This window comes from Bos indicus x Bos taurus, chromosome 22 (assembly GCF_003369695.1).
Source record: "Bos indicus x Bos taurus breed Angus x Brahman F1 hybrid chromosome 22, Bos_hybrid_MaternalHap_v2.0, whole genome shotgun sequence".
NCBI lineage: Eukaryota > Metazoa > Chordata > Mammalia > Artiodactyla > Bovidae > Bos > Bos indicus x Bos taurus.
Genome location: NC_040097.1, coordinates 54,543,945 through 54,569,446, shown reverse-complemented (window position 1 = coordinate 54,569,446; position 25,502 = coordinate 54,543,945). Strand labels below are relative to the sequence as shown.

The 25,502-nt window shown below is 46.2% G+C and overlaps 1 protein-coding gene across 2 annotated transcripts in view; it reads right to left on the bottom strand.

Moving 5' to 3' along the window:
* Positions 1 to 25,502, bottom strand: part of OSBPL10 (oxysterol binding protein like 10) — a 343,241-nt gene that overhangs the window by 60,537 nt on the left and 257,202 nt on the right. For both annotated transcript variants that reach the window (XM_027522264.1, XM_027522266.1), the window contains exons 5-6: positions 24,890 to 25,100; positions 11,288 to 11,454 (exon numbers count right to left, since the gene is read on the bottom strand). In XM_027522264.1, coding sequence (XP_027378065.1) covers positions 11,288 to 11,454; positions 24,890 to 25,100 — 378 coding nt within the window. The remainder of the gene's footprint in view (positions 1 to 11,287; positions 11,455 to 24,889; positions 25,101 to 25,502) is intronic.

The window sequence follows — 25,502 nt, the reverse complement described above, 5'->3', positions numbered from 1 at the left end:
CTGATTTTTTTCATACAGCTCCAGCTCACAACTGGCAAATGCACGGCGGCTGCATCCCCAGCACTCCAGTGGGTGTTTATGTCACAAAGCCACAGTGGACTGGGGGGAGGGGAGGGGGGAGGCCGGCCACAGACCAGCTCGTTCCAGGGCTGCACCCGCTGGTTCAAGCCCCAGACACACCCTAGCAGCCCCTAAGGAGGTGTGGCTGGGGACCTCCTAGTGTATTCCACCTGCTCTTATGAAAGCAACACCAGCCAAGAAAATAAAACTTTATTATCACCCACTAGAAGGGAGAGGAGAAAAAAGGAAAAGGAATGAAGGGAGGAACAAATGCTTGAAAAAGTAACAAAAAATTCCCCCAAAGCTGCTCAGGAAATGACACTGCTGCATCTGGTAGCCTCTGAGAGCTCATCAGTGCAGCCAGAGTCCAGGCTCAAGCAGCCCTTGGAATACGCACACAGAGCTTAGGTTGTGTGTGATGGTTATGTTTGCTGTTGATTGTTAAGAGGACAGAAAAACTTTTTTTTTTTTTTTTTTTTACAGACAGGAGCTCTCGGGAGGAACAGCCACGGGAGGAACAGCAATCGGATCCTATGAGGGCACCAGCAAATGCCATGCGGCTCACACACGGTCATTTTAACTGCCACGGGCCACAGGCAGACCACAGCCCCAGACCCCAGAACCTTCACAGTGTTGGCAAACTAACCTGGAAACATCACTGAGCTAAAAACCATCTCTCCTGCTTCTAATCTCAAGGTATAAAGAGAGAAAAATAATTGTGACTATTGTGAGAAAAGCATGGAGTTAATAAGCTGAGTGTCTTAGCTTGGGCAAACAAAAGTCCATAGACTGGGTTGGGTTAAACAATAGGAGTTTATTTTCTCACAGTTCTAGAGGCTGGAAGTCCAAGATGAGGGGGCCAGCACGGCTGGGTTCTGAAGAAGGCTCTCTTCTTGGTTTGCAGACGGCTGCCTTCCGCTGCGTCCTCCCAGGGTGGAGTCAGAGAGAGTCCTCTTGGGTTAGGGCTCCACCCACATGACCTCACTTAACCTTAACTGCTTCCTAAGGACTCTCAGATACAGTCTGTAACTCTCAGATACAGTCCTACTAGGGGTTAGGTCTTCAACATATGAACTTGTAGGGAGGGTTGGTATATGATTTAGCTCATGCGTACTAAGTTACTTCAGTCATGTCCAACTCTTTGCAACCCTATGGATCGTAGCACACCAGGCTCCTCTGTCCGTGGGATTGTCCAGGCAAGAATACTGGAGTGGGTTGCCATGCCTTCCTCCAGGGGATCTTCCCAACCCAGGGATCAAACCTGCACCTCTTAAGTCTCTTGCATTGGCCACCTGGGTATGACTTAGCTCACAGTACTGAGCTATGAAATCTGCTAAAGTAAGGAGTCTTCCATTCAACGTCCACCACATAGTAGCTCAATTAGTGTTTGATGAACAAACAAATAACCAAGAAGATGAATAATTACTATCTTACTCTATTGGGACACAGAGCAAACTTATGAGGGAAGGATCTGTTTTCAACACAATCAACAATCTGGATCCTTCTGATTTCTAAGTCCTGAGGGTCTGGTAACTAGGAGGCGTATCTTCTACATTTGCAGAGTGGATGGACTGCTGTCTCTGCAGACCTACAGCCAGAAGAGGAGAAGAAAAAATCCAGATGATTAAAACCCACTGCTCATTCCTATAATGTCAGGACCTAAATTGGAATGCCCTGCATGGATCTTCGGAAAAGGTCATAATAAGAGTTCCACATATCACCACCATCATCTAGTATGTGTTGGACAGGTCAAGGCCCATCACGAGAAATGGACTAATGAGTAGGCGAGCCTTCTGTTTAGGGAGGCCAGGACACTGGTCATTAATGAATTTCTTATTACAGCAGCATTCATAACTCACGTGCCACTCTGCAGGTTAGACTTACTTTTTTTTTAGGTTTTTGGCCATGCTGCATGGCCTGTGAGATCTCAGTTTCATGGCCAGGGATGGAACCCATGCCTCCTGCATTGGGAGCACAAAGTCTCAACCGCTGGACCGCCAGGGAAGTCCCTAGACTTACTTCTATTGGGGCATCCAGACTCCTAAAGAGAGCAAGGGACAGAGATGAGGACAGGGAGAGACGCCCTCAGCACATGAACAGTGCAGACGGACCTTTCACTCACATTCACTCATCAAAGCATTGGGCCTGTGAGATGAAATGGTAGGGCTGGAAAAGTCTTGTGGAAGCTGCAGATGAGTGCTGTAGGAAGAAAACCCGCTTGGGGCAGGTTTGGGGGGTCCAGTCACACCATCTCCATACCCCAAGGCTATCCCCACTTCTCCCCTGCTAATGGGGACCCAGTGTGGGGCCACCTAGGACTCAAGATTCACTGTGATTCAGCACCCTCCTCCACAGCCAGGGAGGGTGACTGATCACTCTAAAGCAGTCATGGAAACCCAGTTGCCAGGCTTGAGTTATAGGTCCTGGGTGGGGCCCCGGGGAGATCTAGTTCTGGTTGGGACATACAGGAGAAGTGTGCTGGGGCCTTCCCTTCCCACATGGAGCATCCTGGGAAAGCCTTCATCTCGTCCCACATTCTAAAGGAATGCCATGGGTTTCTGATGCTTGGGACTGCAGCTGGCACACCGCCACCATGACAAGCGTGGGGACAAAAAACCAACTCAAGAATAATGGAAGAAACCTGTTTTTATTTTATTTTTTTTTAAATAGAGGTAACTGATGTTTTGCATCATAAAGGACTCACAAGATCTACTCTCATAACAAATGCTGAAGTGTACAGTACGGCCGGTGTTAGTTACACGCACACGGCTGCACAGCAGCCCTCCAAACCCTTCATCTCGTACAACGGGAACTCTCCACTCACTGGAGAACACTCTTCATCCCCCTCTACCCCGGCACCATCATCCTACTTCCTGTTTCTACGCATCTGATAACTTCAGATGCTTCCTATGAGTGGCATCATGTATTTGTGCTTCTGTGACTGGCGTATTTCACTTAGCGTAACGTCCTGAAGGCTCGCCCCTTTTTTGAGAATGACTAACAACCCATCGTATCATACACCACAGTCTTTGTTCATTCATCCACTTAGGCTGTTCCCACCTTGTGTGGCTATTCAGGAACAAAGCTGAAATAAACGAACACTGGAGTGTAAACATCTCAAGATCCGGATGGCAATGCCTCTGGATAAAGATACACAGCAGGACTGCTGGATCAGGCAGTAGTTCGGTTTTAGTTTTTTGTTTCTGAGGAACCTGCATACCATTTTCTAACAGCCCGTATCTTCAAGGGCATCAGGACTGACTGCAACAAACCCATGACCGCTATCGGCAGAAGTCCAATTGTGTGAGAAAATTAAACGGTGTTACTGCTTGAGCTTCTAATTGGGTTCTCTGTTATTTGCAGTTGAAGATTCCTTCTGGACACAGGAAATGGTGTGGTTTATAGGAAAGGGCATTGGCTGGGGATAAAGAAGTCCAGACTTCTACCTTGCCTTCACTGCTCACCAGTCCTGTGACTCTTCACAAGCCAGTCACTCCCTCCAGTCTGGGGAGTAGCCACTGGACCCCTAAAGACTATTTTAAGATTTAGGGATTCAAAGGCATGGTTCACAGAGGAAAAAAGTGTTCTACAGGATCTGGAAAGTTTGATGCAATTAAACTCTCTGACTAAGGAAGGAGAGTGGGGTAGAAAACAGGTAATCATGTCACCCGTGAACTTTCTTGTTACAAAGTCTGGACATGATCGACAACATTTCCTACAGAGCAACCATTAAACTTTGTGGACCTATCACAGAAATCACAAAAGCAATTTTCCACCATTATAATGATGGGTTAGCTGTCTCACTCCCTGGTCAAACAGTTGCTAACGACAAATGTGTGTCAAATATTTTGAACAAATCTTCAAGGTTGAAAACGTATGCTAAAAGAATTAACCAGGACTTCCTTGATGGTCCGGTGGTTAAGAATCTGTGTACTAGTGCAGGGGACACAGGTTTGATCTTGGTCTGGGAACATCCCACACACCACGAGGCAACTGAGCCCATGAGCTGAAACCACTGAAGCCTGCACTCTAGAGCCCACGCTCTGCAACGAGAAGCCCCTGCGATGAGAAGCCCACACACCCCCCTGCATCGGAGAGCAGTCCCCAGTTACCGCAACTAGAGAAAGCCCGGGACAGCAACAAAGAGCCAGCACAGCCACCAATAATAGCTTAGTTACAAAAATCATCCAAATGATCAAAATAGCATACCACCTTACCTTGAAAAATCTATCGCCGTCCCATGCCTTATCCTTATGCTCAAATCTACACACACCTATACACTGATGCGTTGTGGAGGTGAGGCATGAAACACCACCAAAATGGCTTGAGATTAGACTGGCCAGGCTTCAACTTGAATTTCAGAGTATTTCAAAACTGACAGCCTTCTATGTTGAGTGAGTGGTTCAAAAGTTCTGGGCTAAAAATGACAATTCAACCAAGGGCATGAAAATTCTTCTTGAGGCAACATTCAGCTACATCTTTTATATCTGTCTCCTCCCCTCATTGGTAAGACAATCCCCTCCACTGGAGAAGGAGGGATTATGACATAAGCACTTGAAAATTCAATTCTGCCATTTTCTAACCAAAGCCCACTTAGCTAATTTATATGCTGATCCAGTCCGTAGTAGGGACATTAGGAGAAGTCTTTCTGAACCTGTTAGACTTGGAGGATGCAGGGCATATGGTCTCTTGATGGCAGTGCTGACACTTCGATGCAGATGATTCACCAAGCAAAGTGTTCTAATGAAACAGTCAACCCAGGGTTGACAGGAGCTGACAGCATGTTCCTGAGACATGGCATCAGGACTTTCTGCTGAAGGTACCCATGCATGCGTGCTAAGTCGCTTCAGTCGTGTCCAACTCTGTGACCCTGTGGACTGTAGCCCGCCAGGCTCCTCTGTCCGTGGGATTCCCTAGGGAAGAATACTGGCATGGGTTCCCATGCCCTCCTCCAGGGGATCTTCCTGACCCAGAGACTGGACCCAAGTCTTTTATGTCTCCTGCATTGGCAGGTGGGTTCTTTACCACCAGCAGTACCTGGGAATCCAAAGGGGAGGGATTAACGAGAAGACTCCCCAGTTTCTCTCCAGGCCAGGGGTAGGTGTCTGGGCACCAAATAAACACCTCCAGTGATTAACACAACACACGTCATGCCCAACAAAGGAAGCCAGACTCATGAATACAGACTGCATGACTCCATTTAGATGGGTGTTCTGAAAAAGGAAAAACTACGTGGAAAGAAGACAGGTGAGTGCTCACCAGGGACCAGAGGAGAAGTTAAACATACAGGAACCCAAGGGAATCCTGGCAAGTGATGGAACTGCTGTAACAAATCAAAGGACAGAAGTGATAAAACTGCATTTTTAAAGGGCTGAGTTTTATTATTTATGAATTATACCTCTATAAACCTGACTTTTAGGACAAATGAGGGGTTTTACCCCTCAGATATATTGTCTAGAACAGTGGTCCCCAATCTTTTTGGCACCAGGGGCCAGATCCATGAAAGACAATTTTTCCATGGACCGGGGGCTGGGGTGGAGGTGGGAGATGGTTTCAGGATGATTCCAGAGCACTACATTTATTGTTATTACATGAGCTCCACCTCAGATCATCAGGCACTAGATCCTAGAGGCTGGGGACCCCTGCTCTAGAAAGATGGGTCAACATCCAGGATTGCCCCCATGCCATCCTCTGCTTCCTTATTTCAACAACAGCCCAACCAGTCCAGATCCAGTGCTGGGAATGGAAACCACTTCAGGTGTTTTGACCAGGAAGGGATGTGATACGGGAACTGGGCATGTACAGTGTCACGGGTCTGGAGGAACATAAATCCCCCTTAGGCTTTTTAACTCAAGAGCCAGCACTGCAGGCAGCCCTGACCCCAGCATCTGGCTGCTGCTGCTGCGGCTTCAGCAGCCTCTCCCGCCAGTGCAGCAGGGGGACTGAACAGAGCTCTGCCACTGCACCTGCCTCTGAACACATCCCTTCATGACCCTGTCCACCAGTTACAGCAGCAGAAGGAATATGGGCCCCATCTCAGCTTCTAGCTCCCACACAAACGCTCTGAGGAAACCGTCATGCGTTTAGAGACCTTGCTGTGCAAAAGCAAAGGACCTGGGGACCTGGATTTGAGCTGGTGGGTTTTCAGTCCAGAGGGTGGCTAAAAGTCAAGAGCACCAGGCCCAACATCTCCCCTTCTCCTGTCCTAAAACAAGCTGTGCTTCAACAAAGAAAGCGCAACCAAAACCTTTTTCTGTCTAAACTTAACATTTCAAACACGTTAGGAGAGTTGAATTATCGTTCTACTAACAGGGGAAACCAAGATCCTAACTCGCTTCATTATGTGAGAGTATTTCATTTTCACATTTAGTTAGTTCCAGCCCCAGCAGAATAAAATTTTGAGATTTGATAACAAGGCCAACCACGACTTTCTTGTAACTCACATTATTAAATACACACTGCTTTCTGAGTTCTGTTCTGTTGAGAATGAAACACACTGAGCTTGAAAATGCATTCATTTCCCAGATACGTGTAAGTTGTTTTATGGTAAGCCAGAACCAGGGGAGGGGAGTGTGAAATTGTGATTTAGGGTAAGAAATGTACATTTGCTTTTTGTCTCTATTTCTGGCACAGAGTTCCTCAAACCCTCAGAATTTCCTAAGAAATGAGAGCTTTAAACGTGTCATTTGTTATGTTAGTGAGTGACTTTTGTAAGCCCCTGGTCGCCTAAGGACGGGAGATGGTTGTCCGTGGGGCTGACGCCCTGTGATGAGGGGCTTGGAGTTTTCAGTCCCACTCCCTTGTCTCCAGGGAGGGGAGAGGAGCTGGAGGTGCTTTAATCACTGGAGAATCATCAGTGGCCAAGAATTTCTTTACTCTTGCCTACGCAATGAGACCTCCATAAAACCCCTAAAGAACAGGGTTCAGAGAACATCCTGGTTGGTGAATAGGTGGGGTGCAGGGAGGCGGAGGTACACTCAGAGAGGGCAGCAAAGCTCCAAGCTCCTCCCTACAGACCTTGCCCTGAGCTTTTCTTCCTTCCATTTCTGAATGACATCCTTCTGTAGGAAACTGGTAAATGTTTCTGAGTTCTGTGAGCCCCTCTAGCAAATCAATCACACCTGAGAGAAGGGCGGGACTCTGCAATCCATAGCCAGTTGGTCAGAAGCACGGGTGACAAGCTGGGCTTGTGACTGGCATCTGGCGGAAGGCAGGGCTCAGTCCTGCAGTCTGAGCCCTTCCCCTGTGCGATCTGGCACCCCCTCCAGGTGGACAGCGTCAGAACTGAGTTGACTTGGAGGATGCCCAGTCTGTGTCTGATGGGAATTGGATTGATGAGTTAATTGCTTGATGCCATAAAAAGACACAAACAGGGACTTTCGTGGAGGTCCAGAGATCCCGCACTTCCACTGCAGAGGGCATGGGTTCAATCCCTAGTGGGGGAATAAAGATCCCGAGTGCCATACAACATGGCCAAAAAATAATAAAACAAACACCATAAATATACATCAGAGTGTTTATATCCTAATTTACGCTCCTAAAGACCTAACATGATCACAACAATAAGCCAGAAGAACGTATTTGTCTAAAGCATCACAATAGCTACAATTCCTAGTCTCCCAATGACCACCCACTTAGTAACTATATTCTCAATATCATAAGGGATAAGGAACATTCTCATAAGGAACTTTTTAGCCTTCAGGAATTTCACTTCACTTCTTCTGGGGTTGTTTCTCCAAAATTATACAAAAGGGAGACAATGAAAACACTCTCTTTTTTCTGACAAGAAAACTATTGGGTGGCTGATGCTAGCTTCTTCAATTCTTACAACAAGAACAACAAAAAAGACAAAGCACAATGGCCTAAAATAAAAATAGCGTCCAACCAACACTAGCTGTTTGGGTTGCAAAAATCACCTGCTAGCGGTGTCACTGGAAAAAATGAGGGAAGGCTTTGCAAAAGAACTCTTAATCCTTCCTTCTCAGAAAACCATCACACCACATCACAAGCCCTAAGTCTTGCCTGCCGTAAGGGATTACCAGACAGGATCTCCTACTGGGCCCACAAAAGGAATAAGGGCAAAAATGACAAGAAATTAATGACTGTCCCTAACTTCAGGGGGAAAAGCTCTCCTTAGTGTTTCTCCTTCAAGGTCTATTTAAGTTGAACTGCGGAGCTAGTTATTTCATATGGATAATGATATACTATCGTCTGCCTGTGCTACTGACCAGAAAGCAAAGTGGGCAATAACTTTATGTTTAAAAAAAAAACCCAGATCTCTCAAACTTTGGAGTTACAGGAAGCACCCATGGGAAAGCAGCACAGACACAGGGAAGAACTCAGAATGCAGAATACCAGCAGCCCTGATAGTCAGCTTATTAGGTTACTAAACAGACATTTCTCCTAGAACACAGAGATGGCCAACAGGAACAAGAAAAGATGCTCAAGGCCACTAATTATTCAGTTCAGTCACTCAGTCGTGTCTGACTCTTGTCGACCCCATGGACGCCAGGCCTCCCTGTAAATCACCAACTCATGGAGTTCACCCAAACTCATGTCCACTGAGTCGGTGATGCCACCCAACCATCTCATCCTCTGTCAGCCCCTTCTCCTCCTGCCCTCAATCTTTCCCAGCATCAGGCTCTTTTCAGATGAGTCAACTCTTCGCATGAGGTGGCCAAAGTATTGGAGCTTCAGCTTCAGCATCAGTCCTTCCAATGAACACCCAGGACTGATCTCCTTTAGGATGGAGTGGTTGGATCTCCTTGCAGTCCAAGGGATTCTCAAGAGTCTTTTCCAATACCACCGTTTAAAAGCATCAATTCTTTGGTGCTCAGCTTTCTTTAAAGTCCAACTCCCACATCCATACATGACCACTGGAAAAACCATAGCCGTGACGAGACGGACCTTTATTGACAAAGTAATGTCTCTGCTTGTTAATATGCTGTCTAGGTTGGTCATAATTTTCCTTCCAAGGAGTAAGCTAATGATTAAAGAAATGCAAATCAAAACTGCCACAAAGTACTACCTCACACTGGTCAGAATGGCTATCTTTAAAAAGTCTACAAGTAACAAATGTTAGAGAAGATGTAGAGAAAAGGGAACCCTCCTACACTGTTGTTTGGAATGTACGCTGCTGCAGTTACAGTGAAAAACACTACAGAGGTGCCTCAGAAAAAACTGAACACAAAATGACCACATGATCCAGCCATCTCACTCCTGGGCGTATATCCAGACACGGCTCTAATTCAAATACCTGCACTCCAGTGTTCATGGAAACAGCCTAAATACCCACTGACAGATGAATGCAGAAAGAATACACACACCACAGACACACACACACACGTGTGTGTGTAATAATCTCTAGCTGCATCCAGGTTGCTCATTCGTTAAGGCTGACTAGTATTCCATTATATATATAATTATAATTATACATATATACACACAACTAGAGATTATTACATTTAGTGAAGTAAGTCAGAAGGAGAAAGATAAATACCATACGATATCACCTACCTGTGGAATCTAAAATATGATACAAATGAACCTATCACAAACAGACTCATGGACACAGAGAACAGACTTGTAGGTGGCAAGGCGGGGGGGACTGGGGACTGAGAGATTGGGAGGTTGGGGTTAGCAGATGCAAACTCTTTTATGGAATGGATAGCCAGCAAGATCCTACTGTATGGCACAAGGGTCTACTGATATATTCAACAGCCTGTGATAAACCATAATGGAAAAGAATATTTTAAAAAAGAATTATGTATAACTGAATCACTTTGCTGTACAGCACAAATTAACACAGTATAAATCAACTAGACTTCAATAAATAAATTTTCTTTTAAAGCCTATTAGATGACAGTCTCTGCTAGGATTTCCGTGATGCTGCTGTGCACAGGATTTAAACAATTATTTCTGAAGATCTAAGAATTTCTCTTTTCACTTCTTTCTAGAGCAAGTTTTAAGTATGTGTATTATGGTGTGAAGTCCCAAAGCTTCTTTCCCAATGGAACGGAAGGGACTGGAGTTCTCAGCCCCTTAGCAGCGAAGTACCCCTCCTCAAACGTGACCCCACCCAAGGCTCTCAAAAGAGCTACCCAACACCAAGCTCCAATCAACTTCTCGGTTGCCAACTTACCTTGCAAGGCAACTACATGTCAGCTGCAAGTGTTCCCTACCTGAAACTTGGTGCGTGGCTAGAGGCAGAGGCCTTTCAAAACCTCACACCCACTATCATTTCATACTCTGTGAAGTCACCTTACAGATGCTGATGAAATGCTCTGTGGGCAGGCTAACCCTGCCTCTGGAAGACCTAGGCCCTTTAGTCACCCTCGGAGAAAAGAACCACGTGAAGCTGGGAGGAAAATGCCAATGGAGAACCAACACCATCTGATCCAAGACGCTGCTTTGGGGCTTGTACCCTTACAAAATAGATCTTGTTCTATAATTCTGTAGCCGAAGTGATTTCAACTAAAACGAAGAACCACCTCTAACATGTGGTTACAGTAGGTCCCAGCCCAGTTCACGAGATCACGTCAACAGGAAACGTGCATGCAAAGAAACAGGGAAACAGAAATTCACTCGTGACACGGGAGAAATGAACCAAAGGCAGGCTGCACTGGCTTCTCTCCAGCTGCCACTCAGAGGCGCCGTCAGTCAAGGAGCATCGTGCAGGCAGATCACAGGCCCCGGGGAGCCTGTGGGGGTCTGGCTGGCCGCTAAGGTCGACAGAGCTGCTCGTCCCTGGACCTGAGCTGCAGTGCAGCGCCTGGAAGAGCCCCAGCCACTGCCCGTGGGCTCGCCCGGTTCTGTAGCATGCGGGGAGTGAGAGTGGGAGGCAGGTGCTCACGGTATTAGCACAACCAATACAAAGAAGCCGCTATTTCAGGGGAGTGATATAATATATTGTAACTGCTCCCATTGTGTCAACAGGCGTCACGTCAGTGGGTGCGTTAGAATCTCTCCTGCTCAATATGAAAATAACTTCCATTTCAATGAAAATAGGAGATTCCCCATAGGTTGCATCATAATTCGCCCACGGCAGCTGCCAGGCAGGAGAACAGGCGTGCTCGAGGGTGATTTTGTCTCCCCGAGGGATGCTTCCATTTTATCATTGGTCTCCTCTTAAAATCCTGAGATGAGCAAGTTACAAATATAATTACTCTCTTTCCCAGCAAGCACTAACACAAGCCATATGCGGTGCTAGAGAGGACAGGCGGCTCACCTCTGGCTCTGGCTCTGGCTCTGGCGGGAAGGCTTGCTCGTCCTCCGTGGAGTTGGGTAAAATGGCCCAGGTGATGCTGGCGCTGGCTGATGGCAAGGAGCCAAGTGTCCCATTTTTCAGCTGCTCTGTGGAGTGCGACTTGGGCCCGTGCCATCCCAGGATGCTTTCTGAAATAAAGACCAAGGATGATGCCAAGCATTTTCCAAATCCAACATTTAGAGCTCAAGAGGAATCACACTAGATAAGAAGCCCAACATGAAGTGGGTCCAGCTTTAAGTGGACGGTGGTGGATTTCAGTTGATTCAGTAGACTGAAGTGTAGATTCAGATCATCTATTCATAAACGGGTCTCTGCATAATGGCCATATCAGAATCACCATAGGCTGTGTCTCTCTCTATTCTTGGACAAAAACAAGTCTGCCACACCTCCTTAAGGGTGTTTTTATTAAATATAAAAATTTTTTTAAATATGTTTAAAAATACTTTAAAATATTTACAATAAAAAACCAAAAGTCGAGGACTCCCCTGGCGGTCCCGTAGTTCCCAAAGCAGGGGGCATAAGTTCAATCCCTGGTCAGGAAAGATCCCGCATGACGTGGGCAAAAAATAAAAACAATGTAGAATTTTATCAGACACAGGCTGCTCACAATGCAGTTTGAGTGCAATCTGATGACCAGAGCTGAGAAAAGACATCTGCAGTGTGATGACGTCACAAGCCCACAGCCATTAGATGCAGCCAGCGTGGCAGAAGTCAAGAAGCCACATCACTGAAGACAGATGTGGTCATGCCATTATAGCAAAAAACACTTTTGGGGTTACCAGATTGGTGTTTATAAAATGTTTATTTTCTTTCTGTCTTTATTTGGCCATGCCACGTGGCTTGCAGGATCTTAGTGCCATTATCAGGGATTGAACCCAGGCCTCCAGCAGCAGACTCAAGAGTCCTAATCACTGGACTGCCAGGGAACTCCCTATAAAGCATTTTTCTAATCTTCCCTAGATCCTTGAGAACAACAAGAAAACCTTTCTAACTCTAATACTAACCTTTGTAAGCATGTATGCTCAGTTGTGCCTCTTTGCGACCCCACGGACTGTAGACTGCCAGGCTCCTCTGTCCCTGGGATTCTCCAGGCAAGAATACTGGAGTGGGTTGCCATGCCCTCTTCCAGGGGGTTTTCCTGACCCAGGGATGGAACTCGGGTTTCCTGTGGCTCCTGCACTAGCAGGCGGGTTCCTTAAGCACTGAGCCACCGAGGCATCGCCGACCTTTCTAAGAGTCATGGGTTACTGTAGAATAGTTGTATATGCTTCCTAAGGGGACAGGAAGTAACCGGAGGCAGATTTCTATACCCCACCGCAGTCCTGCCGTTAGAAAAAGAACTGGCCTCACACTCAGCTGAACCTGGGGATTCCGTCCTCAGCCTGAGAGCAGGAGTGAGTAAGGGAAGGTTGGCTCAGCTGCCTCACATGAACGAGAACTCAGTCGCCCTTCAGTGCTCAGACGCTGCCCGCCATCTGCTCTTCTCCCCCTGCTGTTCACAATGCCCAAGCAAGGCTATGTTTTTTCAAGCTCTTCAAAGTAATGAGAGTCTTGGTGGGCACTATTTCCCTGCTAAGACTGACATCCTCCATTCATCTACCTGGTGGAGGAGGTCTCCCACATAAATCCAGGGATCGACTCAACCATCACTCACTCAGAGAGGCCCCCTGCCCAGGACCATGGCGGCCAAGGCAGCACGCCGCAGGCTCCCCTCCATCCCGATAGTTGTTTTACTGTCTTCCGGCTCTGGAACAGACCCTGATGCTGGGAAAGATTGAAGGCAGGAGGAGAAGGAGACAACAGAGGATGAGATGGTTGGATGGCATCACCAACTCAATGGACATGAGTTTGAGCAAGCTCCAGGCAGTGGCCGGGCATGCTGCAGTCCATGGGGTCACAAAGAGTTGGACACGACCGAGCGACTGAACTGAACTCACTCTGTTCATTCGTTTACTGTCTGCCTTCCTCTTCTCCCTAAAAACTCAGCAAAGACCAGGACAGGAAGGGAGGTGGCAATGCATGCTGGGAAATGTAGTTTTTTGTACATTCTACAGATTCCGAGCATTAAAGCCCAGTGAGTGAGGACAGGAGAGAAGCCCACCTCAGACCAACCAGTCCAGCTGCTCTGATCCCCAGTCACTGGTTTGGGAGTCTGGATAGGCCTACATTGTGTGAGGATACAGGGGGGAAATTCTAACAGAGTGAATGATAAAGGCTGTATAAATTGATCAATTCTGCACTGAAGATGGGTAGTGGGGGCTGCTGCACCCTCATTTTCCTTCCTCTCAGCCCCAGCCCTTCCCAAAGCCGAAGCCAAAGCAAAGGCCTTGAAGGCCAAGGAAGCAGCGTTGAAAGGCATCCACGGCCATAAAATGAAAAAAGAAGATCCATACATTACTCATCTTCCAGTGGCCCGAAACACTGTGGCTCAGGAGGGAGCCCACATATCCCCAGAAGAGTGCCCCTGGGGGAAACATAGACCACTATGCCATCAAGTTCCCCCTTAACCAGCACGTCAGCCACGAAGATAACAGAAGACACAACACAACTGGTGTTCACTGTGGATGTCAAGGTCAACCAGGACCAGAGTAAACAGGCTGTGAAGACGTTCTATGACATCAACATGGCCAAGGTCAACACCCTCATCAGGCCTGAGGGAGGGAAGAAGGCATATGTCCAATTGGCTCCTGACTATTATGCTTCGGATGCTGCCAATAAAATTGGGATCATCTAAACTGAGTGCAGCTGGCTAATTCTAAAGTTTCCACTGTTTTTTTTTGTTTGTTTGTTTTTAAAGGACTCTACAGTGCTTGAGAAAAGAAACAGTATCCTGAGAAGGATACTCAGAAGGCTGAGAGGAACAATATATCTCTGAAATTCACTCTAATGGTAAGGTGTCAGAGAAAACATCAGGAGAGGTGTCTCCTTGAAACAATACAAAATAAAGTAACCACTATGAAACAAGAACACAGAGCCAGGAGAAGAAAACAGGCTGAGGTGAAGAAAGAGATGGAGGCAGGAAGGAATTATTATGAGGAAATGAAGCCATACTGTGGGCTTAATTAGCAGAATTAAGGTTAATACTGAAACAAGGTTTCAGTATTGAAACAAGGTTAAAACTGAATCAACACTGTAGAAAGTCAAGTAAGTAGTGTGTCAAGATGAAGTTCTACTAGTGAGCAGCTGCCAAGGGCACAAGGGTGAGCAATAAGACAGAAGATTCAGGACTTCCCTGGTGGTCCAGAGATTAAGAAGCCATCTACCAATGTAGGGGTCATGTGTTCGACCCCTAGTCCAGGAAGATTCCACATGCCACGGAGCAACTAAGACCACGCACCGCAACTACTGAGCCAGTGCTCTAGAGCCCATGCTCTGCAACAGGAGACGCCGCCACCGTGAGAAGCCCGCAAACCACAGCTAGAGACCGGCCCCACTCACCGCAACTAGAGAAAGCCCGTGCACAGCGACGAAGACCAGTGCAGACAAAAATAAATAATAAAAATTGTTTAAAGACAGAAGGTACACAGCAGAGACCTTTAAGTTGAAAGAGATCACTGAGACAAATGGAAAAAAACAATAAACAATAACAGAAGAAACACACAGCCGGAGCTGAAGAGTGGGTTATGGGTCCTGTGAAAACAGCCCACCACAGTCCAGCAAAACCAATCAGAAAACACTCATATCTACACACAGCTTCCAATATTTTCTTAGGTTTTTTTCTTACTGAAATGTCAAACACACACAAAAATAGAAGAGTTTAATGAATGCCTGGCTCATGAAGTTTGGCAACACTTTTTAATTAAAAAATCAAGAGGAAAAATTTTCCATTCATTTAGGCAGAACAGTTAGACTTGCCTTAAAGGGGGAAAAAAAATCAAGCTAGTCTTGGCTTTTGCCACAACGCTAAATGCCAAAAGATGACAGGTGAAGAGAAGAATGTAAATGAATATCTACATATTCTGGGTGGGTGCGAGGCTGGAAAGATAATGCTTGTCTTCGGACAAATTATCTTTCCTCCACTGAAAACAGTCAGCACTTGATGAGCTCTTGCTAGGTGCCAAGGACTACTATGCAAAAAAATTTCTTTTTAAAATTATTATTTAATATTTATTTATTTGGCTGGGCCAGGTCTTATTTGTGGCATGCAGGATCTTCGTCCTTTTTTATTTGCAGCATCTTTAGTTGTGGCTTGCAAACTCCCAGTTGCAGCATGCTGAATCTAGTTCCCCAATCAGGGATCAAACCTGGGCCCCCACACTGGGAGCAGAGCCTTAACCACTGGACCACCAGGCAAGTCCCTATCATGTGGAATTTTTGTGTGTTAACTCATCTAATTCTAATGACAACCCATAAGGTAAGTCCTAGGACCTACCTCTTGACAGATAAACAAACAGGCACACAGAGCCAGTAAGTGTCAGGGGTAAATGGCAGATGAACACCCTGGCCACCTGTGCCCAGAGCCCAGACTCTCAAACTCTACCCTCTATGCCTTCTGAGTACCACTGCAGGGACTCAGAAAATATCCCACTTTCCGGGGAAAAAATGACTTGAGGACATATCCCAAGACATGAAGAAAAGCACCAGGATAAAAAACTCAAGACCGGAGAAGCTGTGTGAAAGGAGCGGCAGTGAGCGATGAACCCAGCTGAACGCAAGGCTAAGCAGGGCTGGGGCTCGGGAGGGAAAAGGCACTTGCCTCTGGCTAAAATTTAAACAGGCATCAAGACACTCAGTCATCAAGATAAATGTCACCTTCATGCAATATTGTTTAAATCAAAATTAGTGTCAAAACAAAAAAATGTCTTAAAGGACTCAGTTGCCTCTCCCAGTCAAGTCCTGTCTTTAAAATTTTGATATTTTGTTCATCCTGGATTTTTTTGCATTAATTTTGGTTTAAAGATATTGCATTAAAACATCATTTATCTCAATGACTTTGGTACTGTTAAATTTGTGCTCACAGTAGTTGTTCCACTCACCACACCTCGTCCTAGCCCTGGAACTGAATTTAAATACTTCTTGAAAACATGAAACACCACTGACTATTAAGTCAAAATTCTTTTAAAGAGATTTGTCAGGAAGCAACAGTTAAAACTGGACATGGAACAACAGACTGGTTCCAAATAGGAAAAGGAGTACGTCAAGGCTGTATATCGTCACCCTGCTTATTTAACTTATATGCAGGGTACATGATGAGAAACGCTGGACTGGAAGAAACACAAGCTGGAATCAAGATTGCCGGGAGAAATATCAATAACCTCAGATATGCAGATGACACCACCCTTATGGCAGAAGTGAAGAGGAACTAAAAAGCCTCTTGATGAAAGTGAAGGAAGAGAGTGAAAAAGTTGGATTAAAGCTCAACATTCAGAAAACAAAGATCATGGCATCCGGTCCCATCACTTCGTGGGAAATAGATGGGGAAACAGTGGAAACAGTGTCAGACTTTATTTTTTTGGGCTCCAAAATCACTGCAGATGGTGACTGCAGCCATGAAATTAAAAGACGCTTACTCCTTGGAAGGAAAGTTATGACCAACCTAGATAGCATGTTCAAAAGCAGAGACATTACTTTGCCAACAAAGGTCCGTCTAGTCAAGGCTATGGTTTTTCCTGTGGTCATGTATGGATGTGAGAGCTGGACTGTGAAGAAGGCTGAGCGCCAAAGAATTGATGCTTTTGAACTGTGGTGTTGGAGAAGACTCTTGAGAGTCCCCTGGACTGCACGGAGATCTAACCAGTCCATTCTGAAGGAGATCAGCCCCGGGATTTCTTTGGAAGGAATGATGCTAAAACTGAAACTCCAGTACTTTGGCCACCTCATGCGAAGAGTTGACTCATTGGAAAAGACTCTGATGCTGGGAGGGATTGGGGGCAAGAGGAGAAGGTAACGACAGAGGATGAGGTGGCTGGATGGCATCACTGACTCGATGGACATGAGTCTGAGTGAACTCCGGGAGTTGGTAATGGACAGGGAGGCCTGGCATGCTGCAATTCATGGGGTCGCAAAGAATCAGACATGACTGAGCGACTGATCTGATCTGAATCATTATTACACATTATTAAGTATTAAATTAATATTAAAATATTGATACTATCTCCCACATTATATTTTAATCAAAAATCAGGAAGTCTACCAAGAAAAAAAGGAAATTAAAGTATTCTGAGTCTTCATCACTCTACACAATGTGTCATTCTTGATTTTGACAATTACAATAATACAAGTCAATGAATCTTTATGAACACTGCACTGTAACCACTACTATAATTTATATACATATTTTCCCCCAAAACGCTAAAGAAAAGGAAACACAACCTGTGTAGCAAAATGAGAGGAAACAAGAAAAGCAGCATAGGAACACAGAAACAAAAGGCGTAATGGAGACTAACAGAAAAACAAGCATCAGTGTAAGGAAAAAAAGTAACTGGCTGCACGATGTGTGTGAAAGATAAATTCTCAAGGTTGTGTCATAAAACAAAACACAAGTCTAAACCAGATTTCATTAATCCAAAGACACACCAATTTTCACATTTTAACATCTCTGAAATCAGAGTCCATCTTATGCTCAACGATGTGTCATAGATTAACTGGCACCTTTTTCTTAGTGGCACAGAGGCTCAAGGTGTGTTTTACTACAGATGTGTTGGACAAGTGAGAAAACCTACAGAAAGTGACTCAGAAGGTCTATGACAGAAAGATGATCACAGACATACCAGCAAGTACAAATGCAAAGAAAACCAGGATCTAACATTACCACGTGGCTGCTGACCGTAGCCTACTGGGTGTATGTCAATTACCTTTCACTTTCCAGTCCACCTTAAAGCTCCTGAGTGGCAGACCATCAGAGATGATCCAGTGGGAGATGATCCAGTGGGAGAGAGGAGGAAGGCAATGGGTCAGGTGTTCACCAATGTGCAAACCAGTGCTTACCCCAGGTTTTGATGCATGCCTGCAGCTCCTCACACAACACGCCTTAGTAGACACAAGAAACCCAAGAAAAAAGAGGGAGGGGGGACTTTCTGGTTCTCTTAACCAACCAGAAGCAGAAAGAAAGCTACAGAAGATTTAACCACGGGCTTAAAGCTTTGACTGTGGGACTGTCTGACTCTGCGCTTGGCCTCAGCTTACCCCTTGCTGGAGCGCTGGAGGCTGCAGTACCCACACCAGCACTATGATGCCTCTGCCCAGACAGAGGCCAGTGACAGGGGAGGCACTGGAAGGCCCCCCACTGTTCCTGTAACACAGTGAACTCCCGCCTCTGGGGTGCAGTCAATCGGAGAGGGCTTTCCCCAAGTAAGACTGACATTTACAAGCGTGGGGGAAAACATAGGGTGTATTTACAATGAAGAGCTGGTATGGTAGGATCTGATGGCTTTCTTTATGGAGGAAGTGCCAATCAATCTGTTTTGACCGCTGTAAAAAAATAAATAGAACTACCCATCTGAAATATTCTGCAATGGTAGTATTTCCAAATATGTTGCTTACTGAAGGGATCATCACATTTTTATCTTGACTTTTAATCACAAAATAAGGGAAGGTGACTTAAATGGGATGCACTGCCACCAGAAGCATTGGGTGTCAGGAGAGAAAGATAGATAGAGAAAGAGAAAAGATAGACATTGTAGGGGCAGAGGGAAAAAAGGGGTCTGAGTGGGGAAAAGGGATGAAAGTTGAGAATCTGAAGTTGTTTCTGGGAAAAAGTGAAGCAGAACAGAAGGAAGAAGTCAACAAGTAGGAAAAGCCCAGAAAGGCCCCTACAATAGTCTCACCAGGACTTTCCTGATGGTCCAGTGGTGCCCGGGGGCCAGCATATTGCATATTGAGTGCATATTGCATATTGAGTGCAGCACTTTCCACAGCATCATCTTTCAGGATCTGGAATAGCTCAACTGGAATTCTATCACTGCCGGGAGCCAGCGTGAGGAACTCCGCCCATGACAAAGGTCATGAGGAAGGAGGCTCGGCATACGCAAAGGCGGGATCGAGCCTCAGGAGTCCCCCTGGAAATTCTCGAGCATCTACCCCCAAACCAGAGTCTGCCTACTTTCTGCTTTGTGCTCTCACCTACACCTCTGACTTCACAGGGGGGCTGTCCCCGACTACTTCTCTCTGAAAAAAGTTAGCTTACAGCTCCAGTTAATAATTCCTGGGTGTGACAGTGTTTCAACCTACAAACTCCTTTGGAAGTCCTCTAGCCTGCCTGAATAGGTTTTTCCGGCCACATGTTGGCTCAGAGCCTCCCAACTGTGAGAGGCAGGAGATGTTCTAAACTGTCTAAACACAGATTCCTTTGAGTAGTTAAAAGATTGGTTAGAAATTGTATTGGTGAAGGGTTTTCCGCTTATTGAGCCAATGTTTGCTGCTAAGTCTCCATACTCCTTACCTACTGTGTCCTTGGCAGTGTATTGATTGATATAATGGGTGTATAGAAATGTAAGTAGTAGCCTCAATGTTTGTAACCTTGGACCCTTGAGTTAAGTCTTTTCTTGATTGAGCCCACCTCACCTTTGCCCTATAGGAATGCAGCTTTGTCCAATGCTTTTTGGAGGCTGGCGCCTGACTTTAGAATAATCACCTTTAGAGAAAAATAAGTTTCTTAAAATGTTAACAGGCCTCCTGGCCAGAAGATGATGTAAATCACCTGAACTTTTGCATATGATAAGTTTGAAAGCCTGGCTTCGATTAGGACCAGGAACTGCTGTCCTTGCATGACTCCACCCCTTCCCCCATTATCCTCTACGCATAACTTAAGGTATAAAAACTACTTTGGAAAATAAAGTGCGGGCCTTGTTCACCGAAACTTGGTCTCCCCATGTCGCTTTCTCTCTCACTCTGGCTGAGTCTCCATCTGGAGCGTGGAACCCACCATGCTTACTAATTATGCCTGGGCTTCTAAGATCCGACCGGGGAGGCCTCAGTGTCTCCTCTCCTTCGGGAGAACGGAAGGACGCCTGCGGCCTACATAAGTGGTGCAAACTTCTTGTCTTGAAGTTTTATTGGTCTCCCGCGTAAACCAAGCTACTCAGCCTCTTTTCTCCACTGAATTTCCTCACTGAGCTATCCTCATTCTATTACTGTTTATATTTTTGATAAATATTTAAATAAATAGGTCACCTATGCCGTCTCTCCTTCGAATACCCTGGATCAGCCGGGGCTGGACCCCGGCACAGTGGTTAAGACTCCACACTTCCCACACAGGAGGCCTGAGTTCAAGCCCTGATGAGGGAACTGGACCCCACATGCTGTGTGGCGCGGCCAAAAGGAAAAAGTCTCATCTATTTGACCCTTTTGGCCAAAACCCCCAAATAGCAGGAACCAATGCAACTGGCTTATTAACCGACAATCCTTGTAAATCTTAAAAGAGAATGAAACAGTTACTGGAAGGGCAAGTTAAGAAGTGCATGTTACATTCTGCTCCGGTTCCCCTCTCTTCAATTACATGTGTCCTGGTCTCTAGCCCTGATTCATGTCCAAGGGCATGAGCATTATCCATGCGGATTCCTCTGCCACCCCACTCCAGCAGCTCTAACCCCAGCGTTCTCTCCCAGCATGTCCTGCACCCACCATAGGGTGGTAGCCAGCTCTTACAGTGCACAGGAACATGCTGGTCTGATCACAGGTGTCTGTGCTACCTTTGAATCATGTTCCCTTATCAGATAAGGAACTCCCCAGAAGCACAGGCAGCAGACTGCTCTGCCCCGCTAGACCACTTTAAGGTCTGGAATCCCACTCCAGCACAGACTCCCAAGCAGCCCAGCCATCTCCAGCTCTGGTGCAGCCCTGACTTGTCACATCACGGAAAATCAGAGGCACATATCTGGACTCGGGAAACCAGACGCCCACCTGCCCCATCCCATCACACATCTGCCTCTATCAAAATGCTGGAGAAGATTCAGTCACCAGGACAGAGGAGAACTGGGGAACATAAGCCTGACCAAGAAGCCACGTTCCTTTATAAATTTTAGCTACAAACCTCTCCATAAACAGAAGTTAGATGAAGCATTTCAGCCCTGAATTATCTCAGAGGTAACATCGGAGACAGGACCCGAGCCTGAAATGTGTAGGTGGGCACAGAGGAGAGCTCAAGTAATTCTCCACCTTGGTCCAGTCACTCTGTTTGAAATGAAATTGAGGTCAGGGAGCAACATCTACAGACAAAGGCTCTAGAGCCGCCAGGTTCCCCAGAAGATGGAACGAGAAGCTACAGAAGATGCTGAGAGATCACAGATTGGTTCTGATTCCAAAGAGGGGCAGAAAGAAAAAAAAAAAAAAAATCAGTGCAGAAGGGATCAGAAAGCAAAGAGATTTCATGAACAGTGCCTACAGATATCGGCTGTGCCGCACGATCTGCGCCCCACCCCTCACCCCCTGCCCCTTGAAACTCTACAGCAGGGGTCCCCAACCTCTGGGCCACAGACTGGTACCTCCCGTCAGATCAGTCGTGGCATTAGATTAGAAATAAAGTGAGCAATAAATGAATTTGCTTGAATCATCCGGAAACCATCCCCCAACTTCCGGTCCATGGAAAAAGTGTCTTTCACAAAGCCTGTTCCTGGTGCCCAAAAGGCTGGGGACCGCTGCTCTGGAGGAAAGCCTGATAGAGGTTCGCTTTAATGAGATTTTTATTTCCATCAACCCAGTCTGGCACTCCTTGGATATAACCATTAAGTTTTTATCAGCAGGAGTCAGGCTGCTACAGTCCCTATCAACCCAAAGAACCCTGAGGTTCTTAACAAATGCATTTTGAGATGACACTCCTGGGGTCTCCAGGTTCTTCCATTCCATTAGCTTGAGATCCTGGAATTCTGTTTTAACTGCAGGCAACTATGATGCTTTGGATGAGGATGTAATTCCACCTTTTTTCCCCTAAATGTGCTGGCACAGATTTAAAAGACATGCGCAGAATGTTTTAAAATGCAAAGGGCTGTGTTATATGGAATGTAACTTTGGAAAGGGTTAGGAAGACAAAGAAACAGAATAACCTTTATGATGCTTCATGGTCTACTCTCCAACCTTCAGCCAAGTTCCCCGGTAAAAATGGCTAAAAGGAAGGGTGGATGGACAACGGAGTCAGGTCCCATAAGGGACAGGACGACCACTCCCCCCAGGAGGCAGCAGGGTGGGTGGGGCAGTGTCCAGGACACTGCGTGGTCTCCCACGTCGCCCACAGACAGTCCCCATTTCAACCTCTCACCACATCTGAAATTCGACCTCAAGCTTTGTCCTTCCAGCCCTTAAAAACCCCAGAGAAAGAATGAAAATCTGGAACGAAAATTCGAAATTTACTAGAAAGTCACCCTGAAGAAAAAGGTAAGGCATGAATTTCAGGCACAAGAAAATGGTTCAAGTTTCTTAGTCACCCCTTCTTGGAATGAGCCCATTTGTTCGCAGAGCCTAGATGCAGGTTCTGGTGCAAGAAGAATTCTAGGAACTTTGAGAAGCACCCAGTCTAATGCTGAGGTGTGCCCAATGCCTAAAGCAGTCACTGAGGCTCAAACCAGACCAGGGAAAGTCAGGAAGTCTCAATTTTCAAGTAGAGAAGGAAAAAGCAAGGAGAAGAAGCACAGGGAGTGCCTTCACTCTACACCTGGACACACACGCCTCTTCCAAGCCCAGATCTGGCACCTGAATGTTTTTTCTCTCGTTACAGAAGACACGGGTAGAGTCAAAGGGAAACTTCTGTAAAGTCGGGACTTCCCTGGTGGTCAGTGATTAAGAATCTGCCTGCCAACACAGGGGACATGGTCAGGGAAGGTGACAATGCCACAAGGCAACTAAGTCCATGCAACACATCTACTGAGCCCACACTCTACAGAGTTCAAGAGCTACAACTACCGAAGCCCGTGTGCCCTAGAGCCAGTTCTCCACAACGAGAGAAGCCCCCGCAACGAGAAGCGCAGGCACCGCAACTAGAGAGTGACCCCTGCTCATCACAACTAGAAAAAACCCACACGTAGCAACGAAGACCCAGTGCAGGCAAAAATATAAACAAATACAATTTAAAAAAATTTAGTAAGGTCTGCAAATTAGGAAGAGGACTGTATTTATGTTAATTTCTCGATTTGGACCATTGTACTGTTATTACAGAGAAGAGTGCCCCTTTTTTTAAGGAAATTCACACTGAGGTATAGGAAAGTAAAGATACATATTGTCAGCAACTTACTCTTTAGTGGCTAGAATATTATAATAGGCTTATACATACAGAGAATATGGGGCAAACATCGTAATAGCATTTGGAGAATTTGGAGATTGATGAGAATTTTTCATACTATTCTTGTAACTTTTTTAGAAGTCTCAAACTATTTCCCAAACAATAAAGAAAAACTACAAATACCTGCCCTGAGAAAATGAAGATGTGAGCAGGACAGTGTCCCCAGTTCCAGTTTGGGGAATCCAGAGTCTACGGGGTGGTCCGTTCTGGTTTGAACAAAGGACCCCAGGCACCTGCCACAGTGGGCAGAGCCCACCCCTGGACTTTGCGGTACCAGGATGGCTTCGGGCAGGTCATTTAACTGCTCTGAGCCTCAGCTCACCCACATGATGGGCATAATGATACACACTTTGTGAAGATTTCATAAAATGTGTAGCAAAAGGTAGACACTGATAGAGTCAGAGCTTAGTAAATGACGGTGAGTACTACAGAAGAAACTCACCGCCCCCCCACCACAGCTGCCTCTGGGAAACCAACATCACCCCTTAATCTTGGTGACAGAGGAGAGCAGTGGGGACCTGGAGGAAATGTGAAATATAGACCATTCATCATAACCTGGCTTGGCTTCCCATCACCTGAATTGCCTCATTCTTCGTTAATTAACTGAATCCTGGGCAACAAAACTCAGTGAGGCTTCAGTGCATCTCTTCTAATACTTTATAATTCTCTATGACATGACCCATCTCAAGCCATTTTCACCTTTATCATTTAATTTAATCTTCCCGAATATCTTTTTATCTGCTTATCGATGAAACCTCCCCTCAAAAGGACTGGCGCCTCTTCAGGGAGTTTATTATTATCTTGAACTTCTTGATAAACAACTAGAAATGCTTCTGTTATGTATCCCAGAGAAAATCTCACACCAGGCCCTGAGGAGACAGGAAAGAGGAGGGCATGGTGGCCCGGGGCAGAGAGCAGGAGGCAAGGTGGCTGCTCATCATGGGAGGGTGTGGAGGATACGCCCCACAGGCACAGTTAGAAAGAGCAGACCAGACGCTGCAGAGCAACGGATCTTGCAAACACAGCACTGAGTGCAAAATTCACAAACAGAAGGCAACGGAGAACTGAGTGCTAGCAAGTTTCAAAGGAGTTCTACAGTATTCATGAAAACGTTAAATTGTTGACAGGATGGCACACTGCTAATGGGCAAAATGAAAAAAATATAGACAGCCCAAGCGAGGTGGAGAAGGGGTAAACGGAGAAGCACTTGGATAAAAGGCGAGATGGAGCGATTTAAAGGAAGAAGGTCACAGCGGACAGACAGGCACATGCGCACAGCGGACAGACACGCACATGCGCACACCAGACCACGCGCACTCGCAGACCCGGGCGCGCTGCCGCCGGGGACGTCTTACCCGAGGCCCCCGGCCTGTGGCTGGACTGGCCGGCGTGGTGCAGGCTCTGCTGGAGCAGGCTCAGGCACTCCCCGAGGCAGCTGAGGGTGGCAGCGGAGGTAGCTTTCAGGAGCAGTAGGTCCTGGTCCAAGGCAGTGAGGGGACCAGACCCCGGGAGAGACTCGATGGCGTGCACCAGGTTCTTCTGCTGCCCCTCCACCTGAGTCATCATCTGCAGAAAAGGGAGACAGCCAGAGGTAAGAGTCGGAAGGCCTCACTTCCACCGTCCGGGAGCCAGCGCTTAAGCCATGGGAGTGGATCAAAGTGTGGTGCAGCTGTTTACAATAACCAGGACATGGAAGTAACCTAGATGCCATCAGCAGATGAATGGATAAGAAAGCTGTGGTACATATACACAATGGAGTATTACTCAGCTATTAAAAAGAATACATTTGAATCAGTTCTAATGAGGTGGATGAAACCGGAGCCTATTATACAGAGTGAAGTTAGTCAGAAAGAAAAACACCAATACAGTATACTAATGCATATATATGGAATTTAGAAAGATGGTAATGATGACCCTGTATGTGAGACAGCAAAAGAGACACAGATGTCAAGAACAGTCTTTTGGACT